The sequence below is a fragment of the Pleurodeles waltl genome, chromosome 4_2 (assembly GCF_031143425.1).
Source record: "Pleurodeles waltl isolate 20211129_DDA chromosome 4_2, aPleWal1.hap1.20221129, whole genome shotgun sequence".
NCBI classification, from domain to species: Eukaryota; Metazoa; Chordata; class Amphibia; order Caudata; family Salamandridae; genus Pleurodeles; species Pleurodeles waltl.
This window is the reverse complement of record NC_090443.1, coordinates 768246433-768265811: the sequence shown is the minus strand read 5'-3', so window position 1 is coordinate 768265811 and position 19379 is coordinate 768246433. Positions and strand designations below refer to the sequence as shown.

At 43.8% G+C, this 19379-nt stretch overlaps 1 protein-coding gene across 1 annotated transcript in view; it reads left to right on the top strand.

Annotated features, from left to right (window-relative positions):
• The window catches only part of MSH4 (mutS homolog 4), a 2042424-nt gene that overhangs the window by 987922 nt on the left and 1035123 nt on the right, over positions 1-19379 (top strand). Inside the window, exon 9 of the mRNA XM_069233217.1 lies at positions 15868-15942. Coding sequence (XP_069089318.1) covers positions 15868-15942 — 75 coding nt within the window. The remainder of the gene's footprint in view (positions 1-15867; positions 15943-19379) is intronic.

Sequence of the window (19379 nt, the reverse complement as noted above, 5' to 3'; positions counted from 1 at the left end):
TTACACATCCAAAACTGTTCTTATACCCTTGTGTGAGGCAACAAAATTTCTTTTGCAAGCCTAATGCTCTGAAGGTGGTCAGATCCCTGCTTTTAGGCACTACATTTTGGCAGAAAAAAACAGAAATATACAAGTTTGTTTTGTATTTTTTGTGCACCTAAAGTGTTGATGAGTGTTCTTCTGTGTGCATTTTGTATAGCAAATGTGCATGTGTGACTGATTAAATGTCTGTAGTCTAAAACTATTCCATGTGAATGGTCCGGCTTAGCTACAGGAACAAAGCTTTGTTCATTGGTGATATGCACGGCTCTATCACACCCTGGTATTCAAGTTGTGTGAGTTATTTCCCTCACCGGTTATTGTTATTGTAGTAATGGTGTCGCTCTTACTGGTATTAGGTTGTGGAGGAAGTCTTTGCCCCATCCTACATGGTTGCGTTACAGCGCCGGGGCTTGTGCAGTGCCCAATCTAATGCATAAGCTTGTCTTAATTCTTCAAGAAAAAGGAACAAAAAAGATGGCATAAAGTCATCTTCCCCTAGTGGCGGTTTATGTATAAATTCTGTTGCCCAATTCTTTTCTGCGAATAAGATGTCATAAGATAACTTTAGTTTTTCCCAGAATATCACTTTAGTTGTGCATGCTATGTCTCGTTCAATTTGTATTTTCATTTTGTATACCCTAACTGGGGGGAGACTCGCATGTCTGCTGTTTAGACTTCTTAAAAGACGTTAGTTGCTGTCACCTCCAGAAGCTCTTGAACATTCCAGCGAACTATTGTGACCTCTGCCGTGCAGCCTAGCAGAGTCAGTGCCCATGTCCTATTCTTCAGTAAAGTTATCATTATGTGTGGCTTTTGTAGCCTAAGTTGCTGCCACTTTTTTCTTTTTAAATTGTGCTCTCTGTTATGAAGGTTTGTGTTCCTTTTTTGAGATGAGCATTGTGAATCTTTTCTTGGTTTCTCATACTCATTTCATTGTTCGAAATGTCCACCTTTCCCACTGGGTTTTTCTGGAGAATCCTGGAAGGAACGAGGTTGGCTTGTATTGATATATTAGTATCTATCAGAAGTTTTTAAACTATCTCTACTTCTAATTGTAGAGTTTCTCAGAGGTCTCTCAGCGCGGAGAATCTCCCCTTTGTTTTGCATTATATTTATTTTTTTGTATATCCCAGAGTTTTTTAGAATCCTTTGCTGCTTGTGTGGTAGAATCCTTATTGGATTTACCTTGTAGTTGTGGTTTACTTGGTCTGGCCCCCAGACTATTCAGACATATACTTCAATAGGTTTCACCGATAATCTTTGTCAGCTCACGCTCCTGATCCTGTACAGGAAGATTCTGGAGCCTCTGGCATACTGCCAGCACTACTGCTTTCCCTTTTAAGATCCCTTGACATGATTGAGGATACTGTGTCAAAATTGTCCATTATTTGCATCCCCAGATCTTTGGCCAGAACAGCCTCATGTTCGTCCTGAATTTGTTTGAACATTTCTGGAAGATTTCCAAGTGTTGGTGTACCGTGTGCTGTAGTGTAGAGTGCAGCAAATACTGCATACCAACTGGCAGATGTGAGAATTCTATGTTTATCTTGTGGTCCCATATGGGGAAATACTACTTCCAATGTGCTGATTTTTTCACATTTTGTGGGTACTTTACCCATAATTGAATACACGCAGCAGGATTGATGCCCGCTGTGGGCACATGTGGTTGCACTGCAGCAGTCATTGCTGGAACAGTAGTCAAAATCTGCATTATAAAATATACCTCTACTAAATTAGTGTGTAAGTGGCGTACGTCTGCTACTGCCATTGTACGTATGTTAGGATGTGGTGTATAGGTAGCCAACTCTGGCCATGTAGGTCAGTCATTACTTAAAGCACTTAGTCCAACACTTTGTGGAATGTGGGTAGGGAGCCATCAAGCCAATTTTTGTGTTCTTTGCAAGATGGTGGTTTTTCTAAGTACTCATGTGGTCTGTATTGTGTGGGTGCATTTGGTGGAGAGTAGTGATGAAATGTGTGTGTATTCCTATCTGCTGCTGGAAAAGTGATCCAAGAATAAAAAATTATTTTCTGTATGCGTTGTGAGCCTAAACGACAAATGTAACCGCTCCTCCCTTATCTTTGAGGCCATTATTAAATGGATGTGTTGTGAGAGGGAATCTCATGTTTACTGCAATTATGACGCTGTTTTGCTCTGCCATTTTTTAAAGTGGAATTTAATTATTCAGAGATAGAAACACTAACTGGGGAATCCTTTTAAGACTTCAAGCTTGAACAATCTACAGCGTCAAATAGGTATTACCTATCTAACTGAGGAGAATATTTCCTAATACAACGGACGTCTCTCTATAAGGTAGTTAGGGAGACTGTGTATGATTTGATACAGAGAAACTTTGAAGATCCATAAAATAAGTGCCTAACCAACGCTGGGCGCCATGTCATAGACTCCCATTATGGTAGCAAGACTGCTGGATTTTGGGTGGCAGCACCACCAAGTATGGGGGACTGAGTCTGATCTCACACCGTGTGACAGCTATCGGCCCAACCCTTCCGAGTACCTTGCAGCACCTCACCAATACCAAAGGTAAGAGTGAATTGTGGCAGCATATCGCATGACACTCAGACTTCTCAGGGAAGGTGAGGTGGAACAGATCATACCCCTTTCTCTCAGTTATACAAGTCTCATACATGAAAAAACAAACAGAAGCAGGATCTTGGTTCAAAATACATTTTATTGAAGCAACTGCTTTCTACGTAAAAAGGCATGAATTGTGATTATTAGGAAAATGAAACACAGCATTATCACAGCAGTGACCAGGAAACTGATCAAAAGAAGAGTCCTTCCATACTGTCACAATACTGTCCCTAATAACCTTACCTACAATACCATGGCTCTCATTACGACTTCGTCAGTCTTAGTAAAAGACCGCTGAAGCCGCAGGCTCCACTATACCACCAGTGCTGGCGGGTTATGTGGCTCACTATTATGACTTTTCTGCTGGGCCCGCGGAAAAGTCACATCAACATTGCCGCTGGCTCATAATAGAGCCAGCGGCAATGTTGATGTGCAGCAGCACCCGTAGCGCATTCCACTGCCTGAAATTCTGGCAGTGAAATGCGCGATGGGGCTGTGCCTGGGGGCCCCTGCACTGCCCATGCCAGAGGCATGGGCAGTGCAGGGGCCCCCAGGGGCACCCCGAGTCCCCCTTACTGCCAGCCTTTCCAGGGCGGTGTGTACCGCCATGCACAGGCTGGCGGCTGGGGATTATGACCGCCTGGCGGAAGCATGGCGGTCAGTTGGAGGGGCCGGCAGTATGGCCGTGGCTAATGCGCCACGGTCATAATTCACTGCCGGTACACAGCCAGCCTGTTGACGGTGTTACTGCCAGTGTACCACCGGCTGCCAGGGCTGTATTAAGGCCCTATGTTTCTACAGGAGAGCAAATAGCAGTGGTAGCCCTAATCCTCCTTTCTGGTACCAGAAAAGAAGCCCAAACTGCGTTCAGAGGTGACAAAGAGGTCTGTTAGTCTGCTGGGAGTCCTCCCACATAGACAAAGAAGAACCAAAAGGTTTCTGCAGAAACTGCAACGACGTACAGCAGGAGATGGCAAACTAGCTGTAACGTCCCCTCTTCCCTGGTATGGGCAGTGTGATGTTTTATAATAACATATCTGCTAGTCTAAGAACAACACATATTTTTCTGTGTAGGGTAGACAATTTACTCTTTGTACTGGCAATACCTGGTAAATATTGTGCACAGCTTTGGTTGAGCACAGGATAAAAATGTTGTGCAAACAACAAACAACAAATTCTGCATGGAAGGGCAGCTGATAAAAGAATGAAAAACATCTCCACTAAAATGAAGCTTTGCTAAAATAATAAAATAAATATAAGCGAAATGTAAAGGGCACAGACCTCATGCCCAGGGCTAAATAATGTGCCTGTGTAAATGGTTGAATAACCTCACAACACCCTCTCCATTGCCGGTTCAAAGGAGCAGAGGTCTATAATAAAACCTAATCCTAAAGTCACCTTTCCTACTTTGGTCACTGAAAACAAGCTAAAACCTATTGAATGAGGCAAAATGTCCATGTTGGCTAGCAAAACAGACCAACTCTGAGACAAATTAAAATGGTCAATTTACAATTTCTAAACCTTGAACCTCAGATAAGGCCAAATGTCAGCAAATCAACAATAATCATGATCACCAATATTATCAATTTGTAATGGACTCCAGGGAAGACCCCACTTCGTCAGATTGTAAAGTAACCAGTTCTTTGACAAGGAAAGCGAGGGAGCACTCATGTTCTGTTGCCCCAACCATAGCTCCGGATGAGGCAGCAGTTTCCCATGACGTGGCAAATGCTGTAGCACCAAGAGCCACTTGATCCACAAAGGACGGCCTATAGGAACCTTCCCGTATCAATCATAATCTCAACATGCAAGTCTGGTAATAAACTCTCATCGAGAACACCAACAGATCAGCGTCCAAAGAAGGTATGCTCTGCATGGTAAGACATACTTCCGGCACCACAAACATTGAAAGACTGGCTGCATGCAATTCAGAACCACTCTGAAGGACAAAGCCCAGTTAGACTCCAGTTCTTCCAGGAGTGGTGCCCAAAAGACAGCCCAACATAAATTGGTTGGCATTCAGGCCATTCAAATGTGCCTTGGTCTCATTTCTTTCCCAGGTAAAAGTGAAAGTTGCAACCTAAAGTGTGTATTGCTTAACTCAAGAGAGGGTTGGAAAAGGAGGCATTAAGACACACATTGTTGACCTACTGGTGATTCTGTCTGGTATGTATTCTGTCCTCTTTTGATTATGTTTCTGATCAAATTAGATAAAGAACAATCATACCATGAGCCCTGACTTGAACAAAGAGGGAGTAGTATTGAAACATATATCATCTGGTACATATGTTCAAACTTGTTAGAACTGGGGTTTCTGGTTGTCAGATTATGCACCCTGCACATGCAGGAACCACCACTCCAGATCAGGGTAAGCTAGATACACACTTGGCGATAACTTGTGCTCACCCTCTGGTAGCTTGGCACAGAGCAGGCAGGCTTATCTAAAGAGGCAATGTGTAAAGTATTTATGCAACAGGCATACACAGCAACACAATGAAACCACAACAAAAAGACTTCACAAAGGTTTAGAAAAATAGAGAATACTTATCTGAGTAAACCAAGACCAGAATGTCAAAAATCCACTCAGTAGAACTCGAGATATAAATCTTTAAAGAATAAACTAAAATAGTGCTTAGAAATCACCAGTGGTCAAAAGGTTACTTGAGGTTGTGCATTTCCAAAGTCCAGGCTGACCACAATGGAGGGTAGGCTAGCTACAGAACCCATGCAGGGTACGCTGAAAAAAAAAACCTTGGATGGAGCAAGCATCGACATCTAGAAGCAAATGTCATTATTTTGAAAAGTCTTGAGTGAACCAGGGAATCTTGCGAAGAACTGCCAAAACCTTTTATTGAAGCAGAGAAATAGCAGTTGGTCTGATTTACAAATTTATGAGCTACTAACTTTACTTGTTTCAGTACATTGCCCTATTTTCTGAACTGTACAGGTGCTGTACTGGGTATAGGACGTCCCCTTTTTTCCCTCATATTCGTCCTATAGCTGTCTGTCTGCTTGATATATCTTCTTCAAAACTGCTTTTGGCAAAAAGTGGAAGCGGGGAGGCGCGGGAGGTGTTAGTTAACAGCAAAATATCCAGATTGGAACATTTTGACCTAGTTTCCTTGTTACGTCTTAGATACTGCTTCAGTATGACAGTGATAGATTTTGTGTCTGTATTGAGCCACTGTAGGGAAGCTGTGCTCCCCAATCTTTTCTATATGGATTATGAAATGCATTTCATTAGGTACTGAATTTCTGTTGTTGGACATCCTCCATTTCATGATTTTGCCTGTCACTTTCTGGACTGACTTATGGTTTGACATATTGTACTCTAAATGATTGCTGGCTCAGTGATCTTCCCTGTACCTTGAAGGGACCGGCTGTCCAAGCGGTTCCCTTCAAGGTACTAAGCATTTGGTGGACAGTCCCTGTCATTTGATTTCAGTTTCTCCAAACTTTTTCTGAGTTTTTTCAGAAACAAACTCCCAAAGCTGGATTTGTTTCTGCAAAATAAAAAAAAGTAAGGCCCCTACAACATGGAAGTTATCTTGGCGTGGGGGAGGGGCAATATTTTTTGATTCCTGTTCTGTTTTCTTTTTCCTGGCAGTGATGGACAGAATTAAAAGTACACCATTTACCTCACGTAGGGTGGGTGGTGTAATGTCCTTCCATTAATAGCACCAACTTCGTCAGGCCATTGGAGGAGTTTCATGGATAGAGCCAATGGTGCTCCGTCAATGGAAAACGTAAGTAACTAGTTGTTTCAGGACCATGAAAAGGACTCATTTCATTGTAGTTATGAAATGTGTAGAGTAATGAATGAGCCTGCACCAATGTTTCAGAACCTTTGTTCTGGGATCACAGAGAAAAACGTTCTTGGATTTCTACCCTGTGCAAACATGTACTGCTGAGAAAATAAGTGTGAACATAGGAATGTGAAGAAGTGACAACTGAGAGCCTTTACATGACACTTCAGGTCATCAGTTGGGGCACATGATAATCTATATTCCTAGTTGTTTCTCTTTGACCTTGAATTAGGTAGTATGCTATGTCTGCACAACTGTCTGTTGAGAGAATATTGGCTATTTTAAGGGAAGTGCAGATAGAAATAGGCATCTGTAAATATGTGTTCAAAGCTAGATTTCTAGTTCAGATTTGTTACCAGCAATGAGACTGGATCTGGAAGGGTTGTTCAACAAAATCCTAGCTATTCTATCTTACCCAAGTTAAATAGCTACATTGCTTTAGGAGTGGGTCCATGTAGTGAGAACCTGCATAATCTATCAAATCAAAAGACTGAATATGTTATTAACCACATTACCCTCTCTTGTCACCTTTTTCACTGTGGCTGCATTCATCAGGAATACTTATGAAGTCTCACTTATTTCAGACAGTGATCCCACCAATTTGAGACTAATATTTGTTAGTGTGAGTTTCATGTTAGCTGATAAAACCTGTATAAATAATATTTTGCAGTGCCAGCTTTAAATAATCAAACCTGTCAGTTTCACCACAACGTTTACTCATTCATAATGCTATACTTCTTTACAATTTATTTTATGTGAATGTATGATGGGCCAACACATGCAGGAACCACGCATGCCTTAACAACGGGTTCGGAACAACGACCAAGTTGTTTCCATGCATGCCATTACCATGCGTGCCTTTACAACGATTTTTCGTTGTAAAAGCATGCCTAGTGAAGGCAAGTGTGGGAACAGCATGCTTGGTTCTATCATGCCACCCCTCCACTTGCCCTAAGGCCCTAAACTACCCCGACCCCCCACCCTGCAACTAAAAGCAAAACTACCACAACCCCACCCCTAAAAACAAAACTAGCCCGGCTCCCCACCTCGCCCCTAAAAACTGAACTACCCTGACAGCCCCCACCAACCCTGAGCCTTAAAACCTTCCAGCTCCTCACCCTATAAACAACCAACCCCCAACCGCCCTAAAAACAAAACTACCCTGACCCCCTACCCCTGCCCTAAAAACAAAACTACCCTGATCCCCCGCCCCTAAAAACAAAACTACCCCGACATCCCCCACCCACCCTGAGCCCTAAAACCTCCCTGACCCCCCACCCTATAAACAACCAACCCCCCCACCAGCCCTAAAAAGAAAACTATCCCGACCCCCTACCCCCAAAAACAAGACTACCCGACCCCCCACCCATCCCTGATAACAAAACTACCCTGACCCCCACCGCCCCTCCGCCCCTAAAAACTGAACCACCCTGACACCACCACCCAACTTAAAAACAAAACTACCCCTACCCCCGCCCCTAAAAACAAAACTATCCCAATCCCCCACCTGCCCATAAAAACAAAATGACCCCACCCCTAAAAAATAATAGCCCAACCCTCACCCCAAGCCCTTAATCCACCCACCCCTAAAAACTACACAAACCCTGCCCCAACCCCACTTACCTGACAACATCCTCTACCGATCCACTATGCCTTTTTCTCTGCCTTTACCACTCATATGCATAGTTCAGCACATGTGTGTTTAAGGCAGAGAAAAAGGCAGTCGTTGTTCCGGCAAACATGGTTATGCTTCTGTGGGAAACGTCTGCATTGTTCCCAATGCGTTGTTCAGGACTTTTCCCATTTTATGGAGTACAAACCAGCCTGAATAAGTTACCGGCATTTTCTACAGTGCCCTTTAGGTCAGTTCCACTTGTTGCTGCCAGATTCTCAGACAGCTCTTTTGGACGAAACCTAATTTAGGAGCAAAACTATTGGGGCTGTTGGCATGCTGAAACAGGGTACTGGAGCTTAAAAGAGATCCTGTGAATATTTCAGCATGGAATATATTTTGTATTATGGTACAGGTAAAGAAAAAATACATTATTTGATTTCTTTTTTCCTTGTGCTTGAGCAACTGGAAGTTCCAAATCTATAATCCATGTATGCATGATGGTAGCTCATTCTGATGCATACTTCTAACCACAGGTTCCTCACTTTGCAAATACCCATAGCTGCCACACCGGACCTGGACATTTTTCAGAACACTTCTCCCTCATGCCTGCAGGTGCATTGTGTGGCTTTGTGTCATCTTTATCCCACCCTGGAAGTGAGGCTGGATCGATATACAATCGTCAAAGCATGCTGATGTCAGCTTTTTTCTTTCTATGCCTTTGGAGACTTCATATCAAACTTTTACCTCATCTTTTGACAAATTGCTCATCAAAAAACGTTTTCACAGTGTGCAAGGGTACATGTTCCTGTCTAAAATTACAGTTTTAGCCCTGCATGTTTATCTTTGATGGATCCCAAAATAGTCTGTCTGTGGGGTTGAGGTTTGGCGTGCAACATCAATTCTCATGAGGACTGCACCGAGGTGAACCCCAAGATCATCCAGAAACACAAAGCAAAGAATGTATCTCTGAGCACCAAGGGAAGGTTTGTCAGTCCCATTTCTGGATGAAGCTGAGGGTCCAGACCTGCTTAATGTATTAAGGCAGCATCTGAAAAAGATCTTACTCACACTCAAAGTCATCAGGTAAGTCAAAATCCAAAATAAAACACAAGAAAACAAAGTGGAATACTTCTCCATCCTGCCATTCTCGACCTGAGAATTTCCACTGTCACCAGGGTGCCTCTTGGTCTCAGTCAAGGTCTCCTACTTTGCAACCGATTCCCCAACTCATCCTGATACACCTAATTCCCAGTAGGAGGCCATGTTGCAGATTTTGGGCACCCTTTCATCTCTCTCTTGTTTACCTTTTAACCCCTCAAATTTGAGGAGGCCTTAGTCATTGTCAAATCTGTCCTCAACTTTGCCAGTGCCCTTGGACCCAGCTGTGGGTTCTTCCCCAACTCTGCGGCTGACACTACCTCACCTTCAAACCCATAGCCACAATCCACGTTGATTCTTGCTCTGTTGACACTGGCTCTGACAGAATTAGTGCCAGAGGAAGAATCAATTGTTCTATCAGAATCCAACCCCGAACAAAATTGTGTCATATGCCAGTCCTGACACACCTGGTCCCCCCTCATTCAGAATCAAACAAGATGCAACCCCTGCCAGGGAGTTACCCAGAATTCCTCTAAAACTTGTTTGGATCAGACTCTGATCCAAGACAGAAAAACTTAGGCTATGACAATGGAGACAATGAGGATAACGGCTAACATTATGATGAGGCCTTTTAATTGGACAACTTCTGTGACAATGGATTGAGTTCCACCCCGGTCCCTGAATGCAAGTATCAGCCATGGTCATCCAGAATGCAGCTGAAGTTTAGACCAACAGTTACCATCCATTGAGGTAAAGACTAAAGTGTATTCTTCTGTCTGGACCACCCTCCACCGAAACACTTCTATCCTTTAATAAATCATACTAATAGACTTGTTAAGGGGCAGCTGGGCCAAATATTGCCCTTCCTCGCTGTTAAATCGGCAAGTGGCACAATATCGTAAACCAACCTCCGGACACCCTACCTTCATTACAAAGCAACCCACTCCTTAAAATCTGACTGTCCAGGTGTCTATAAGCAGGCTTAACCCCAACTTGTTTTCTGTAACCCCCCCACTGCCCCGACAGAAGCATTTGTAAAACTGATGTTTTCTTCTGCTCGTCTTGCCCTTAATTCTGTCAATGCAGGCTACCTCTTAGGAAGATGCTTGTATGGATTGTAGAATAAGGTAAGCAAGATCTTGCAAATAGGCCTTAACTTATTTAGCACCAATTTATCACATATCATCTAAGATGGGCAAAATGTAGTATAGTTGTATTTCATTCTGGGATGGACAGTAATGACTGCTTTGACACAGACTGGGACCAATAAGGTGCTTCGGTGCCGTGTGTGGATAAGATCTACAGGTTTTTCGGGTGACATCCAGAGTCATTAATGGACATGCCATTTGAATGCACCTGTTACTTTTGAGAGAAGGCAGACTTCATAGAAAGCAAGACCACAATGCCCACCCTATGCCTGTCTGCACCCATTCAGCACTATCCACAGCAATGTTGTCCCTTTAGAGTCTTCAGAAGGAGTCTTTCTCGAAGACAACACCAAGGCCTACCACTTGAGCAACAGACCCCCTGGCCTTTTGAGGCCAGGGTCAGGGATTGAGCTGATAACGTCATGGCTGTCAGAGACAGCATACTTCCCAGTCCACCCGCCTTTCCCGCTGCAGTATCAAACCATCTTTAGTTTGCCCCCTGCAATCCTTGCTGTTGGCCAATGGCACCATGTTGGAGGTAGGTTAAGTAGTTACCTCGAAAGGTGGAAGAGCATCACATCCAACAAATGGGTTTTTCAAACAGTGCAACAGGGTTACACCCTGCTCTTTCCTTCTGACCCACCACACATTCCAGCCAAACCATAGTGGCTCTCAGAAGACCAGCAGTCCATTCTGCATCAGATAGTCCAGGCTTTTTGGTCTAAAGGTGCCAGCATCGGAAATAGAGTCTAGCTGTTACTCCTGTTATTCCCTCCTGCAGAAGAAGGATGGAGGCCTTTGCCCTAGTTTCGATTGTTGCTCCTTCAATTTCTTCTTGAAAGAAAAATTGAAGATGCTCATGCTAGGCCCGGTTATACCTGCCCTGGTTTCGGAAACTGGATGATAGCGTTGGATGTGCCGGATGCTTAGTTCTATGTTCATGTCCTGCAGCCTGAGAGGCCTGCGTTTCAAGGTGGGCCAGGAACATTTTCAGTTTTCCATGCTGCCTTTCAGCCTTATCATTGATCCTCATGTGTTCACGAAAGTGATAGCAGTGGTTGCAGCACATCTTCATATGTTGGGTATACCAGTCTACCCCTATCTTTGACAACTGGCTGCTAAAAGTAGGCTTGCCACAGTCAGTTGTAGACCACCTATTGGCGATGGTACACATTTCATCATCTTTGGGGTTCTAGGTCAAGGTGCAGAAGTCACAACTGATTCCTTTGCAGAGGCTCCAGTTCATTGAAGAAATGCTGGATATCGTGCAGTTTTGAGCTTTCACCTTAGTATGAGTCCTGAATATTCACCCTATGATCATGGTGTTTCATCATTGGTCCTGGGCCTCAGTGAAAGCATCCCTGAGACTTCTTGGTGTCCTGCATCTTGTATCCTGCTTGTTGACTATGACTGATGGCACATGTGGGCTCTGTATCAAGTCTCAGTGAGCTCAACACCAAGGGAACCTGTTAATTGAGATGTCAGAGGTGAATACCCAAAATGTGCAATGATGTCTGATTGACCGCAATTGTACCAGTTGAAGTCCCCTCTCCCTAACCCACCCAGAGCTGACAGTGGTGACACATGCATTGCTACTGGGTTGGGGTGGTCACCTGGAAGAGGGGGAGGTGAGTGGATTCTGGTCTCAGGTGGAGACCCGTCTCCACATTAACCTGTTGAAGTTGTGGGCACTTTGCTTGGCTTTGAAGACCTTCTTACCATCCATCAAAGGGGGGATGATTCATCTCCTCACTGACAACACTATTGCCATGTACAACTGCAACAAGAAGGGCTGTGTGGGGTTCTGGAGCTTGTGCCAGGTGCTCTGCATCTTTCGAACTAGATGAGCCATCAGGGTTTTTCCCTAGCAGTGAACCACCTGGTAGAAACTTTAAACACCTGGGAAAACTAATGTAGCTGGTGATGCCTTACAGATCTCAAATGGCACTTTTACCCGAAGGAGAAACAGGGGGTGCCTTCCAGCAATAAGGACAACCCGTGCTCAGTATCATTGCCACCGCCTAGAACATGCAGTGTCACTACTTTTGTGACCTGGAGTCCCCAAGAAGTCTCTTCCTCTGAGACACACTCCTTTCAGAGTGTAGCTCTGGACTCCTGTCTGGCTTTTCACTGCTGCCTCTCCTGCCCATAGTTCTGAAGAAGACATCACTGTCTGGGCCTAAGTCATCCTAGTGGCTTCAGATTGGGCAAGGAGATTGTGATACCAGGAACTTCTGTGCTTCAACATCTTTTCTATCATCATGCTGCTGTCATAGGGAGGACCTTAGTTTGCAGCAGCAAGCCAGAGTCTCTCACTTGGGTCTGCGGAATCTACACTTTTATGCATGGCAGTGAACAGTGGCAGTTGACTGCATGTGATCTTCCTTCTGAAGTTGTGGACGGCAGTTAGTGGCCCATCTATAAAATCTGTCTGTACTGGGCACTGGCATACGTTGCTACCTTGTGTTGTTCCCACAACATAGTCCCACTACAGGCAAAGCTGTTGGATGCCTTACTTTTTTGTTGCGCTTAGCAAAGTAAGAACTTGCTGTAGGCACTGATAAAGGTTATTTGTTGGCCCTTTTGTCTTTTTGTGTTTACTGAACCAACTGACCTTTTTTAAGTCAGCAACTGTGATTCGTTCTCTTAATGGTCTAGGTCATATTCTTCTACCTGAACCCTTTGTGATGCCTCAGTGGGGACTTAATTTGTTTCTCACATTTCTTACCTCATTTGAACCAGTGCACAAATGTCCTTTGCATCTCCTGACTCTCACAACAGTCTTTCTCATTACAATCACTCCAGTTTGTTGCATAAGTGAGATTCAGGCTTTTTCAGTCCAACCAGCCTACACCGCCTTTTTTCCTGAGAAACTGATGGTACGAACTGGAGCAGCGTTTCTGCCAAAGGTTGTGACTCCTTTTCAGCTTGAGCAACTCATTACTCCGACGACATTCTTATTTCCAACTCACCCCTCGAAAGAGGAAGAGAGACTTTGTTGCTTGAAACCCCAAGGAGCACTGATCTTTTACATTGATTGGACCAAGACCATCGGGTGCATGATCAGCTCTTTGTGGATTCTCTAGAGCAAAGAATGGCAAGGAGGAGTAGAAGGAGGCCATATGATGATGGATAGTCCTCTCTATTAACATATGTTATGAATTGGATTAGAAGGAGCCTCCAGAAGAGTGTCTCCAATCTTTGCTACAATGAAAGCTATGTCTGTATATTGACAGTCATTGTGCGCTACTGCCTAATATAGGGATTCCATAAATGTACAGAGGTAATATAACACACACTCTGCCCCTAGGATACCCAGTCCTGCTACAGAGAGCATACACCATTGACAGAACAAGAGTCGTGCTGCAAAAGATTTACATTTGAGGTCATAAAGGATCAGTTTTGTCTATTTAGTATTGAGGAAGTAAAAGTGAGAAAGAGAGACAGAAAAAATGAGAAAAAAGAGGCAGTGAGAAGAGGAAGAGAGAAAAGAAACCAAGTTTGAATGAGTGAAAATGCAGGAGAGAAAAAGGAAAATAAGAAAGAAGCTATTAAAGGCTGGAAACAAAAGAGAAGGAGAAAGAATGAGGAAAATAAAAAATATACAGACAAAGAAGCAAATGAAAGAAATGAGATGAAGGAAGACAGAAATAGGAAAAAGAAAAAGAAAAAGGATGAAAAAAATAAAAAAATGAATGGAATAAAAGCAAAGGCCAATTGAAAGAATGACAAAGGAAGAAGTAGAGCAAGAAAGGGGAAAGGGCACAACAGAAAGAGAAAAGAAAGCAAGAGAAAGAAAAAGAAGTAAGGAAAGGCTCACATTAGCACAAAAGAGAAAGAGGAGGTGAAGAAAGAAAATAAGAAAGAAACAATGAAGGAGAGACAAAATTCAAGGGCATTAGTGGAGGAAGAAAGGAGAAACACAGACAAATACAACAGGAAAAAGAGTAAGATAGAAACAGTGGAGGAGTGAGTGTGAAAACAAAGAAAGAAGATAAGACTGAAGGAAAGTAGGGACATAAAGAGAAAAAGCAGCTAAAGAAAAAAATAGAGAAAGAAAGTCATATGGTAAAGAAATGAAGTGGAGAAGGAGAGAAATCAATAAGGTGGGAAGGAAAAAGAAAGAAAGAATCAAAGGAAAAAGAGAGGGGGAATAAAGCAGTGATAGCATCCTTGCCTCTGGTGGAATGAGCCCTCAGATTTGTTGGAGCAGAGGTCCCCAACAGGTTGTTTGTGAGCTACCAGCAGTTCACAGGCTACACTGAGTAACTCGTATATAATTGCCTGAAAGAAGGAAACAACCAAAGAGAATTACTGGGGAAAAAAGGAGAGAAAGAAAGTGGGAGAACCATTAGCAAGAAGAGAAAAAAGGAAAATAAAGAGAATGAAACAGAAGTAAGAAAGAAAGAAATAATGAGAAAATGAAGGAAAAGGAGAAAAACTGAGTAGAAATGGGAGAAAATAAAAATAGCAGGAGTAAAACAAACAAGACAAGAAGAAAAAAGAGCAAGAAACTGAAAAGAATGCACAACAAATAAGGGAAAGAAAGGGGTAGTGTAGTGTAAAAAGGTAGGAGGAAAGAGAAAAAGGAGGAGAATGGACAGCAACAAAGGGGGGGTACAAGACATTGTGAAAGAAAAAAACATGAATATAAGGAAAAAGAAAGGGAAGGAAGGAGAGGCAAGAAAGAAAGGAGGAAAATAACTATTTTTTTTTTCAAAAGAGGGCAGGCTGCATCATCTTGTACCGTCAGCTTTGAGCCCTCTCTGGAAATAGCAAAGGTTTTCTCAATATTAACAGGTGGGCAGCTGTGTTGTCAAGCCTGTGACAGGCAATTATGTAATAGTTAGTGTATCCTGCAAGTCTCTGGTAGTTCGCGATTGACCTGTTGGGTACCGCTGCTCTAGAATGTCTAAGGGTTCTTTCCACCAGAGGCAAGGCTGCTATCACTGCTTTGGCACATGGAGTGCCTGTCCTGGATATCTGTCAGGCTGCTACATGGCCATCATTACACAAGTTCATGAAGCACTATCAGGTCTGTCTGGATTGGCATGTCGCCTGTTTTGCCCTACAGGAATTTCTGGACTAACCCATTCCACAGATCCACCACCTTGGGAGGCAATCTCACAAGCTGAAGAATCTACTTTATGTAACCGCTGATTCCTCACCGCCCTCTCATCTCCCCGTCCTGTTTAATGATCTCTTTTCACCTAGAAATGTCTCAATCTAGGAATCAGCACACTGACACCTTAGATCAATTGTTAAGCTCCTTGTCCAACTGCCCCTAAAAGAAATTGACTTCAGTGTGAAATTTTGACTATTACATGTGACTCCAGCACTTCTTCTGGGATGGGATGGAGCCCACGTGGAGCCATATGGCACCACATGGTGGTGGGTGGAAGAAGTTCTCTAAATGCTCTCTGGATTCATTCTCGCACCTGGAGGTATTCACAATGTGAGGAATCTGCAGTTAGATAAACTATCCACAAGGCAGAGCATTACTGAAGACAAGTAACTTCTTATGCATACTCAAATACAAAATATGTTTCTTTCTCTCAATAGGATAAAGCAGCTGATGCAAAAATAAGCAATTTAATTTCTCTAAAACATACTCTAGAACTTGTGGATTCTTTAAAGGTAATCATTTTGTCTATAATCTTAATGCAAATTATGTAGTTAAGCTTTAAATAATTATTTTAATTGAGCTTGTTTTGAATTCTTGAAATGTTAAACTAAACTGCACAGAGTAAGTCATGTACACAAAGGAGTTCGTAATCAAATTGTGTAAACTCTTTTTGTGTGTTGCTGATCTTTTTCAAAATCTAAAAGTGACATAAGTCTGGGACTCTCTCCTTAACCCCTTAACTTTTTGCCACAGTGGCTGATTTACAAAAGCAATATACCACTATGTCTGCTAGACTTGTCCGTTACAGAGATATACAGGGGTTGTAGGTTCTCCCAGAACCAAAGGCACCCAGAGCCTACAACGGAGCAGCAACACACAGGGGGTGATTCTGATTCTGGCGGGGAGGGTATTATGAGTTTTTCCCTGGGCTGGCGGGCGGTCTCCAAAAGACCGCCCGCCAGCCCAGGGAAAAACTCTCTTCCCACGAGGATGCCGGCTCGTAATCGAGCCGGCGGAGTGGGAAGGTGCGACGGGTGCAGTGGCACCCGTCGCGTATTTCAGTGTCTGCAAGGCAGACACTGAAATACTTTGCGGGGCCCTCTTACGGGGGCCCCTGCCGTGCCCATGCCATTGGCATGGGCACGGCAGGGGCCCCCAGGGGCCCCGCGACCCCCCCTACCGCCATCCTGTTCATGGCGGCTTTCCCGCCATGAACAGGATGGCGGTAGGGGGGGTCAGAATCCTCATGGCTGCGGAGCGCGCTCCGCAGCCATGGAGGATTCAAACGAGCAGCGGAAAGTCAGCGGGAGACCGCTGACTTTCCGCTTCTGACCGCGGCTGAACCGCCGCGGTCAGAATGCTCGTTGGAGCACCGCCAGCCTGTTGGCAGTGCTCCCGTGGTCGGTGGCCCTGGCGGCAGAATGACCCCCACAGTGTGTTTTTATTGTGTGCAGAGTATAGCCCAATTCATATGGTGAGATATGTAAAGTGAAAAATGGGTATTAAAGAAACCTATGTATTGCTGAACTGGGCATAGAATGTGGAGTTTAAGAGCAGTAGTTATTGCTACAACTCTGAATGTGTAGGTACCTGTACTAGCATAAGATTCAGAAGGTATTTTCCAAAACTCTTCTTTCTTACCTACTAATTTACATTTAGGAGGCACACATGCAGTAAAATGCAAGCGATAATAACAAATGTTCTACTAGTCTGTGTTCCCACATATGTTTGGATAAAAATGGTACCTCACTTTTGTGGGTAGGCCGAATGTCTGCAACAGGGACTGGGCCAAAACTTATGTACGCATTACATTTCTCTACTTAGAACAGACCTTTTAAATGCATGTAGCTGTGGATTTTGGAACCTAGCTGAGTTGGCACCTAGGAACACCTAGCAAACCTGTATATTTTTTAAAAAATAGGCACCTGGGTGAATCCAGGGTGGGGTCACTTGTGTGACCCTCACCAGGTTTGTTTTACCCTGAATCCCTTGCAAACCTCATACTTTGACTAAAATTGATTTTACTCACATTTCTGTAATGGAAAGTTCTAGAATCTGTGGAGAGCTACAAATTTCCTTCTACCCAGCACTCTACCAAGTCTCCTGATAAAGATAGCACCTTAGTACCTGCAGCTGGAAAAGTCCAAAAATGCATATAGATAGTTCACATTTTTCCACTTAAAGCTGACCTTTTTTTGCAATTTGGGTAACTGCGGATTTTGGATCCTAGTTCAGCCGGCACCTAGGGAAACCAATCAAACCTGTTCATTTGTGAAAACTAGACACCTAGGGGAATCAAGGGTGGTGTGACGTGTGTGGCCTGTTACCAGGTTTTGTTAACCACAATTCCTTGCAAACCTCAAACGTTGACTAATGAAACATATTATTCTCGTATTTCTGGGACTAAAAGTTCTGGAATCTGTGGGGAGCCACAAGTTCCCTTCTACACAGCATACCCTCAAGTCTCTCGAAACAAATTGTACCTCACTTTTGTGGGTAAGCCTGGTACCTGTAGATTTTGGGCCTTACCTCAGCCAGCACCTAAGGAAACCTATCACACTTGCATATTTTTTTAAACTAGACACCTGAGGAGTTCAAGGTGGTGTGCCACTCATTGATCCCACAAGGTTTTCTTACTCAGATTGCCCTGCATACCTCAAGCTTTGCCTGAAATTTATGTGATGGAATCTTCTGGAAGCTGCAGGAATCCCCAAAATTCCTACCACTCAGTATTACCCCATTTAGGCTGATAAAAACACTGTGCCACTTGTGTGGTTGGGCTTAGTGCCTGTGACAGGAACGGATCAAACCAAGGTCAACTGGAGCCCTTGCAAGGGGATTTCCCTTGACTTTGGTTTGATTTGTTCCTGTTGTGGGCACGAGGCCCAACCACACAAGTGGTGCAGTGTTTTTATCTAAAGAATTTGGACAATGATGGGTAGCTGGATTTTTTTCTGCAGATTCCAGAAGCATCCATCACAGAAACGTAAATAAAATGATGTGATTTCAGGCAAAATTTGCAGTTTGCATGGCTTTGTGGGTGAGAAAATCTTGTGGAATTCACGTAAGGCACACCACCGTGGAATCCCCTGGTGGTCTAGTTTAAAAAAATGTCTGTGGTTGATCGGGTTTCCATGGTTGGCGGCTGAGCACAGCCTTAAATCCCACTGTTGCCCCTATTGCTGATCTCTCCATCTATCGCTTTATGGTCTTTTATGTTTTTCCAGATGGCAGTCAACCCCAGCCCAAAACGTGCAGCTGTTCCCCACTGTAAGTGCGATGATATTGGGAGTTAGCCACACTCTCCTGGCACATTTGCAAAAACAATACCTAAAATTAAGGGGGTTATTACAACTTTGGAGGAGGTGTTAATCCGTCCCAAAAGTGACGGTAAAGTGACGGATATACCACCAGCCGTATTACGAGTCCATTATATCCTATGGAACTCGTAATACGGCTGGTGGTATATCCGTCGCAGTTGGGACGGGTTAACACCTCCTCCAAAGTTGTAATAACCCCCTAAGTGTCATCTCATTTGCCACTGGTATGCAATGCTTTAGTCTGCAGGGGATCAGAAAGACTATTGAGGTTTTAAGGGGTCAGGCTAGGGCTTGTGGATAGGATGGGCAAGCCCGACCTCATTATTTTATTACAATTTATTTATTCCTGTCATACAGTGGGCTTTCTGCCCCCGTGGGCAAATTGGGAGCACACTTCCTGTCTTCCCCGGGGAGGAAAGAAGACCAGTTTGTCCCTTTAGGGGTGGAGTGTGGCCAATGCAAGAATGCAACACCTGCACCATTATCTTTCACCCCAAAGGCAAAGTTCCTGGTGTCAGGACGATTTTTATGTTTGGGGCAACCTTCCCATTTGGGAAACGCCTCCTCTCTCCCCCGGGTGGGGGGGCAGAAAGACACTATTGACGCCACTGGGATCGAGGCAAGGCTCA